Raw genomic sequence first — 9,746 nt, forward strand, 5'->3', positions numbered from 1 at the left:
AAGTATAATAAAAAGTATTGAAGTATAATAAAAAGTATTGAAGTAGGTATACAACGTAGATCGACGAAAAAATTGTCAAGTAAATACGCATTGTCAGATATAACTTGAAAATTATTTCTCAGATCTCAATTAAATTTTAATGGTGGTTCCATGACACGCAACACTTTCCCATTAAAAAATCATCGAAATCCAGAATCCAGCCAGTCAAAAGTTCTGAGCTAACATACATAAAAAAGGCCTGCAACGTCTTAAATAACGACGGCTTAGCGTCCGAGGCACGGTGAGAAGGACAGACATCCGAACGAGAAAGTAATATTTGTACAAATACAAATATCCATCCCGAGCGGGAATCGAACTCGCAAACCGTCGGTGTCTTAGGTGACTTCTCGTTCCAGCCAGTAATATTAGAATAATTGTGTTTGCTCGCAAACGAAAAAAAAAACCGACTTCAATTACATCGACAAGTAATGCAACGTAGATAGACAAAACAAATTAATAAACGCACTACGATTTTCGAGGGTGTCCGTTGATTTCTCTAAGAATTCATCCTAGATTCCATTAGATCCTGGTTTCCTTATCATGGTACCACACTTGGGATATTTCCTTCTTTTTATGAAAATAGCTTCATAAGCGACGAAGTTATCCCCTAACACACATTAAAAAAAAGCAAAAAAAACATTAACTTGTATGTCAGGTGATTTTATCTCTAAATCTCTCTTTCAAATAAGCTTCAGAAAATATAATAAAAAAGTAGCACTTCGTATATGTATATATATATATAATATACGAACATCCTTTCTTGAAGTCGGTTAATAAAAAAGCGATAGGGTGACATGTGTGTGTGTTTGTATGTGTGTGACTACGTGTGTGTATGTGTGCGTGTCTGTGTGTGCTATCGTCGTGTGTTTATATTTTAAGTGGACGTGTATACTTGAATGCCACCAGGAACTGGAGCGCCAATCACGACGGGTGTCTTCTCATGGGTTTACTGAACATAGAACCGTGTAAGAACGCACCAGCGATCGTCTCTTTGCCGCACTACTACCTCGCATCAGAAGAATTACTCGACTATTTCGACGGAGGAATCCATCCTGATAAGGAAAAGCACCGTAGCTTCGTCTATTTGGAAGCCGTAAGTATCATGTTTGTTTATTAAGACAAAAAAAATTTAAGTAGATAGAGGGGAACCCTTCCAAGTTTTTTCCTTTCTCTCCTCATTTACAAAGTACAAAAATAACCCAATTTCTTATGCATGTGTATACATAAAAAAATATTAATTTAAACCACGTAATATATTACATATCAATTAATAGCTAAATAGAAGAAACAATTTAGGCGAAAGACAGATATTTTTAGTTTTTCGTTAATTAAACACAGCACAGACTTTTAAAATCCGCATTGGAGCAGCGTGGTGGATTAAGCTGCGATCCTAAGCAGTAAATTACAGGCAGAAGCGAGACTTTGAAAATAACAACTGAATAATTATCACTTGAAATTTCAATTAATTAGGTACTCATAATCAAAGTACTTGAAACACATTCATCTACCAAGAATTAATATGAGAATTGAATACTCATTTCAGACAACAGGTGTCGTAATAAAAGGCCTCCAACGACTCCAGTTCAACATTGAACTACGGAATTCTCCGGCAATTCCGCAGTTAGAAAACGTTCGAACCGGACTATTTCCTCTACTCTGGATCGAGGAGGTAAATATACCTACTAGTGGTTACACGTGCTAAACTAACGTTTTTCAATACATGGGATAACTGAATTAGTTATAATTTATTTTTACTATGGAATAGTCTGAACTAGTTTCGCCTTGAAATCTAAAGTACCTAGTTGGTAACAAATATAATTTGAATTGAATTGTTGTACTTATATTTTAAATAATTCAATATCTATTAACCAACCCGCCTGCCCAACGTGGTGACTATGGGCAAAACACATGAGTTGACGCCATTTTTGGCGCGAACTTGTTGAGGCCTATGTGCAGCAGTGGACTGTAGGCTGAAGTGATGAATATCTATTGAGTATGACAAACCATTTTTCACCTTTAATATACCATAAAATATATAAAACCACAATGTGAAAACATATGCAATCCATAGTCATTAAAAAAAAATCGGACATTCTTGAACATCTATTTACAATGTAAACTCCTTAATAGGTGTTAAACAGACCTTGATCTTCAAAACGTGCAAATTTAAAATACACACACGCATTCCCAATCAGCATCCAATCATAAAGATTTCAGTATGAAGTCTTTTAAAAGACCTCTTATAGAGTTCTAACATGACGTCTTAAGTAGCTTATTTTTATAAACTTATAATTCTGTCCTTAATGAACTTATAAATGGGAAGTAAATTTTTGACATCGAAATGTATATGTTTTTATCTATTTATGTCTTCATTTTTGCAAGTTCAAAAAAAGAGCTCTTTGAGAGCTCTTTTTGATGAGATCTGAAAGTCTATGTTAGGTGGCCCATTCAACTCCTTGAGGAGGTCTTAAAAAGTCATTCAGACGTAGGATCTGAAGTCCAAATTGTAACAAGGATTATTGAAATAAATGATTTTTTTTTTAATCTTACTCCTAAAACGTCATTTTGCTATCTGGGTTAATATTCTAATGTACTGTACTTTAATACTTGTGATGAGATAAAGTGACAAACATATTCGTAATGTTCGAATTTCGTACCTACATTTTTTTTGTCACTCACCAGATTGAATATTTTTTTTTTATCTTCGTTATTATTAGACAAGGTTTTTACAAGGTACAGTACGAAATGAGCCGGTTGAGCTAGTAGTAATTAAAAAAATAACAGTTGTTTTGATGCAGATTTTTGTATAAAGCAAAAAAAAACTTTTACATTTTAGTGTGGATACAGTTACTATATATATACATCGATGCTAACATAACACACCACGATGAAATGTATTTATTTATGGGCCATCACATAACACCTTAAACTATCCTTGATCTACTTACTTCGTTACCACCACCACTACCCACCACCACCAACCACTTACTTGTTTCACATACGAATATAATAATAAATAATAATAATAATTTTAATAATAATAATTTTAAAATTACACACATAAATATATATTTCGCCTGGCCATATCTAGTTAAACATTTGAAGATCTATGTATTTCTTTGTGTTTCGTCGCTTGCTGTTTTTGTTGCTTTTTTTACTACATAGTGACCGGTCTTACCATCGATGTAATGCGTTTCTACCCACATTTTGCTTTTTGTGACGATATTGTATAATGAATTATTGTTTATTACCGACACGCTCGGCTAGAATTATTGTAAACTTATAGCTATTTAAAAATGTATTCTTTCCAATGTATTTCTCATATAAGTGAATTGTTAATTCTTATAAAAATAAATATCTTTGACCTGAATACTAAGGCCTATATTAGTTGAAATGTATCTTTATATCGATATAAATATTTGTTAGTCACTCATATGTATTATAAGAAATATGTATGCTTTGCCCATTTTTATTATTTATATATTTATATCGATATACAATAACATCATGTCTATAATCAATGGTCCCAATATCCTCCCCAATATGGTAGCCTAGTAACTGGTAAAGATCGCTTTTAAGCAATAATAAGACTATTTTGTGAATCTAAATATATTGTACACCAAGTTCACAATAAACACATTTAATATTTGACTATATACGCATTAACTTTTTTTTTTAAATTCAGGGCGCAGAAATACCAAAAAATATCCAAGAAGAACTTCACCAAGCGAATAAGCTACTGGGCTACGTCGAAGCCATCCGCTGGGTGATACTAGGGTTAGCGATAATATTGTGCATTGCGGGCGCGTTTTGTGTGTCCCGAGCTGGAGGACTCAACCCGTGGCCGAACCGCAACAGTGTCAGTTTTATTTTAAGGCCTGGCAACACTATTGATATTAATAAAGTACGTTAATTTTTTTTGCCAGTTAAAATATATTTTAACTTTTATTTCGACATTTCGTCTTGAAATTGGGATTAATTTAAAATATGATTCAGTTATAGAGAATGAAAGAAAGAGTAATTAAAATAATATCGAATTAATTTTAGAAGAATCAATTGATTGTTGTATTTGTTTGTGACAAATAAATATTAAAATCAATCATTTTAGTGAAAAAAAATTCATGAATATTAATTAATTATGTATAAATACATAATTCGAAATTAATAAATGACCATCAAAAGAAATATCTTCCTTGTATAATATTTATCTTTACATTACATTGTATGTACAAGAACGTCAATTAATTATCTATGTAATTCTTAATTTATGAAAATTAAAACCATAGAAAAGAAAAAGCTTTTAAAACAATACATTACTACTTGTATGTTCAAATTACTTACTCATATAAAAACGAATGTGCTTTAGACCAAACGACTGAAATAAAACCTCTTTAGTTGTCCCTGCAATGTACGAAACGTAACTCTCTCTCTTTCTATCTTCAGTAACTTATATCTCCCTCTAAACTTCCGTTCACCTCGCCCGATCACACTTTTTATAACAGTTTGGTCACCCCCGATCATACTTTTCGTAACGCTATTGTTACGCATTCAACAGCTTACTTCTCAAGTCAAGCGTACGTAAAGAAGTTTTGCTATAATATTTTTAATATGCTCAAGTCAAGGTATTATACGCTTATCTATCTATCAATCTATTTATCTATATACATGCCAAATTATGTAAATATATGAATCAAATCACGGAAACCGAAATCAGCCTATCGGAAAATTAGAAACAAGTTTAATAGGCCATAATTATGATTTAGATATAGCCTTGCATTTTACGTGTAATATGGACGACCGTGACGAACATACGGATGAGTGAGCATTGTAAATATAAGTTTCCTATAAACGATACTTACTTAAATATAATAGATTTTTTTTAAATATTTATTGGCCTTTTTTAGTTATTTATAATATTAAAGCACCAGCTTTTGCAAAGCAATATTTCTTTCACTCAAAGGTTGTCTGAAAGGAATTGCTTTTTAGAACTAACACCACCTATTATAGTTGTATTTTTAGTTAATAATATTATGACGGTATAACTTAGTTGTATTTTTATTTGTTCTTTGATTTGGTGAACTATAAAGCAAAAATAGCGTATGTGTATGTAGGTTCGATTCCCACCTGGAGTTTTAATGTAATTTATATATATATATTATATATACAACTAGCTACCCGGACAGACTTCGTTCTGACAAAATCTAATAGTATTTTTTTTTATTAAAACCTTCCGTGGAGCTTATTAAGGAACATACAATAAAATAAATTAATGGAATAGGTCGAGCCATTCTCGAGTTATGCGCTTAGCAACATTTATTTTTATTTATATTGATAGATTATTATAAAATATAAAAAATATGTAATAAGTATAATAAGTATATAATCTCGTATACGTAAATCGGCTGCTACCTAAAAAAAACGACAATGTGTGTATATTTACTATAATTATTTATTTATACTATAACTAGCTGAACCCGCAATCGTTGTTTTGCCATATATGCTATTAACCAACCCCCCTATAACTTAGGGGTATGAGAAATAGATGTTAGCCGATTCTCAGACCTAGCCGATAAGCACACAAAATTTCATAAAAAATCGGTCCAGCCGTTTCGGAGGAGTATTGTAACTAACATTGTGACACGAGAATTTTATATATAAGATAATAATTTATTATTGTTATGAGACGGAGTATTTAATGGGGTTTTATGTTTATTTATGGGTACTTTTTTATCTTGTAATGTTTTATTTTCAAATTGTTGTAAAGATGTTTTTTAGTTAGGTATATATTCCGTTTATATTGTCATTAACATTAAATATAACTTTTTTTAATTATCATTATTAAAATAAATCTGCTTACGATATAATAATATTTGTTTATAATAATATTATGTACACAAGAAGGCAAAAAATATTTAATAAATCATGTTTTCGTTACCTGCGAGTAGTACTGATATAATTTTATAATAAGTAATGAAAGTTACCTTTTGTTATATATAATTATATATAGTAAAGAATTATTGGTGTGTAAATAAATATCTTAATCATATAAATCGTCGTTTTTTTTTTCATTATAAATACAAAGAATTTACATAAAATGTTATATTTTCGCTATGATTGCTATATGGCGATATATTTATATTTAGCAATATTTTACAACGTAATAATATATTTTTTCTTAAATGACAAATTATAACTGTATATTAATTAATCATCCTTAAATGGACCCAACTAATCTTTATTTTTTCTAATTTTTTTTTAATGAGTTTCCAACAACCGCTCTGGTATAGTGGTGCGAGTCGCCTAAAACACAGACGGTTTACGGGTTCGATTCCCGTTTGTGATGGATATTTATTTTTATAAATATTACTTCCCAGTTTGGATGTCTGTCCTTGTGGATCTCCCCACCGTGTCTCGGAAAGCACGTTAAGACTTTGGTCCCGGTTGTTATCATACATACCTGATAGTGATCGTTACTCATAGTAGGGAACATATCCGCCAACCCGCAGTGGAACAGCGTGGTGTATTAAGCTCCAATCCTTCTCCTACATGGAGGAAGAGGCCTATGCCCAACAGTGGGAAGTTACAGGCTGAATGCATGACTTTCCACTTTTGACCTGATCCTACAAACTTATCATTAGTTATTGTATGAAGTTAAAGACGAAATTATTCACAGCTTACACCTTGTCAATACAAACACAAACATCTATTGAACACACACATTTAACAACACAAACACAAATACGTACCAAAAGTGGTTAATAATTTTTTTTTTTTTGGTAACGATCGTGAATATACATATAACTTGATAGTAAATTGCTATCTTCAGTAGTCAGTCAAATAACCTTTGACGTCACTTGGGAAATATATAAAAAAACCTTACGTACGAATATTTGAATAGTATAAATTTTTATGTATTTTTGAATACATGCCAAATAAAGCCTTGCAATGCAAGACGTGTTTGCAGTCGAAATTAAAATCTATTCTAGTGCAATAAAGCCGGATTTCATTTGAATCGTTTGAAAATACATTTGGCACGGTCAAACATTACACATAACATAAATATTGAATTGATTTTTTTACGTAAGTCAACCTAAAAAGCCTAATAATATGACTTTTAACACGTGAGACGCTAATTTGGTTTTTTTTATTATGAAAATGCCCAACAGGCGCAGCAGCAAGTACAGAATTTGCAACACCAAATGATTTTGAAATGAGGGTGAAAGCTAAAGAAGTAAAATAGAAAAGTTTTTCTTACTGCTCTATTATTTACTGCCAAAATTAATGTCATTAGCTCAATCTAGGTATATTCACATCTTTTTTGCTCACAATCGAAAAAAACCGACATCAATTACATCGACACACAATAAGAGGACAAGTCGTAATAGGTAGGTTGTAAATGCGCAGTATTGAGGATAACTAAACTGGTGAGAAACCTCGATAGAATTTAAATGCGACTACATGACAAGCACGAACTTTCGATTAAAAAAGAATAATTAAAACCGGGACAACCAGTAAAAAGTTCTTCCAGGACAAACTTCCGCTTTTTTTTAAGTCGATTAGGAATAAAATCAATTATCATATATATATTAATACGCTAAGGTTTGCATACGCTTATGTTTGCATCCCTTTTTAGAAAAAAAACTCACAATTATTCCACATAAATTATATATCGTTTTATACTCGTAATAACTTGCCCTACCGGCATCAACAACTAAAAAAATTACTATAGGTTATTTTTTGTAAATTAATTACTTCTTAAAATTATAGGTACATATGACGGCTTCAATTTTGAAACAACGTCAACATGATTGACGGTCGGTAAATTTTTTACTTATTTAGTGCGAATTATTCGCACGGTTATTGCTAGTTGTAGTAATATTTTTGCAAAAAATAATACCTACTGGAATGGAATCGTGCTTAATCCGTGAAAAAACCCTTATCAGGTCGAGATAGAGGTTATCAATATGATGAATTTTATTATCTTGTCTATAGTTTGGGTAATGTTGGTAAACGTAGATAATATCTATTTCAGAACAATTTAGTATCTCAACTTTTTCACTTTCTCAACAAAAAGTGTTTTAAAAACTTAAAATGTAATTTACTTTATCATCTTAATACCTTTTCACGATCACTATTCAGCCTGTAACACCACACTGCTGGGCTTAGGCATTTTGCTCCATGTAAGTGAAGGATTGGAGCTTAATCCACCACGCTGCTCCACTATGGGTTGGCTAATATCTTCCCTACTATGAGTAATGATCGCTATCAGGTAGTTATGATAAAAACAGGTTGTTAAAAATCTTATATACTCGTAAGTAACTACTTACAGTCGATCGTCGATAATTTGACACTAGTTAATGTTTATCTCTCGATTAATAAATTGTATTTTTTTTTTGTGCCTTTGAAAATATTCGATAAATTAAATTAAATATTTATCATTTGGTCCTCTCGATAATTTTAAGTTAAAGTATCTTGCATGATAACTTCAAGAATTGGAATAATTTGAAGTCCGGGATTTCCGACGCTCTAAAATTTCAAGCATTTATCATACATAGATCTGTCCATTATTTACATAAAAGTGATAACGTGAGCTTGCTTTTCAGTCTTTCTTCAGTTCAAGTGAATCATATTCAATTATGATCTCAAGACAAAAAAACAAATATGTTTCCAGAAGTGAAAACCAAAATGTACCCAATTTAAGCTGTGTTGACAATTAAATAAAATCTCAGTTAAATAATCTTTTTTTATATCAAACTATTAGTAATCCCTTGCAGTCTATTGAAAAGTTTTGGTTTAGGTACCTTGCAAAAAAATTTGACGTACCATAAACAGCCTTTAGACAGACGGACATTGAAGTCTTAGGTAATAGACTTCCATTATAAAATACAACGCATTAAAAAAATAGCTTATGTACAAAATTGTTCCATTCCGACCGTTTGTTACTGGCATAAGTTAGGCTAGCCTTGTATTTTTTTTACAAATTTAGAAACGCCGTTAAGTCTAAGTCCACGTCTATAAATCAGCTGCTAGAAAAACAATTTCGTTTTACGTCACATGACATTGTGACATGCTAACGTTTGTATCACGACATAATTATCTTGATGTTCAATAAAATATGATATTTAGATGTTTACGTTATAATATTACACGATGTTAGTTTGTAAGCGTATAGTTAAAGGGATTAATTTATGAAGTTACACTATAATTATGATCAATAATATGTAATTATGATAAATCAAGAGTGAATAGGCATCTTCTAGGCAAGCGCACACCATCTTAGGCTGCATCTTCACTTACCATCAAATGAGATCGCAGTCAAGCGCTAGTCTATATATTAAAAAAATTGATCATTTACAAAACAAATTAAATATATTATTTCTAATATTATAAATTTCTGATTTCATAAAATTTAATTTATTACTGTACCGAAAGACTACTAAATGAAGTGATTTAAAGTAAAGATGAATGTCACGTGCCTAAGTTTTTGATATTTTTATCCCTTCACATAAATGCTATGAAAATGAAGATTCAAAGTAATTATAATGTCAACGTACCAATTAAAGTTGAAACAACTGGGTTATCTTCTAGTTTCCATTCCAATAAAGTAAAATCATTTTTAAATTAAAAATTAGATTTAAATACATAAAATGTTAACTTGATCTACCTAATACCACAGATTACTAAATAGTTACTAAGTAACTAATACG

The 9,746-nt window shown here is 31.0% G+C and overlaps 1 protein-coding gene across 1 annotated transcript in view; it reads left to right on the forward strand.

Annotated features, from left to right (window-relative positions):
* The window catches only part of LOC123670450 (sensory neuron membrane protein 2-like), a 57,533-nt gene extending 53,558 nt beyond the window's left edge, over positions 1–3,975 (forward strand). Inside the window, exons 14-16 of the mRNA XM_045603944.1 lie at positions 946–1,132; positions 1,583–1,708; positions 3,725–3,975. Of these exons, the coding sequence (XP_045459900.1) occupies positions 946–1,132; positions 1,583–1,708; positions 3,725–3,952 (541 nt within the window). The 3' untranslated portion in view covers positions 3,953–3,975. The remainder of the gene's footprint in view (positions 1–945; positions 1,133–1,582; positions 1,709–3,724) is intronic.
* Positions 3,976–9,746: the final 5,771 nt, after the last annotated feature.

The sequence above is a fragment of the Melitaea cinxia genome, chromosome 4 (assembly GCF_905220565.1).
Source record: "Melitaea cinxia chromosome 4, ilMelCinx1.1, whole genome shotgun sequence".
Lineage (NCBI taxonomy): Eukaryota > Metazoa > Arthropoda > Insecta > Lepidoptera > Nymphalidae > Melitaea > Melitaea cinxia.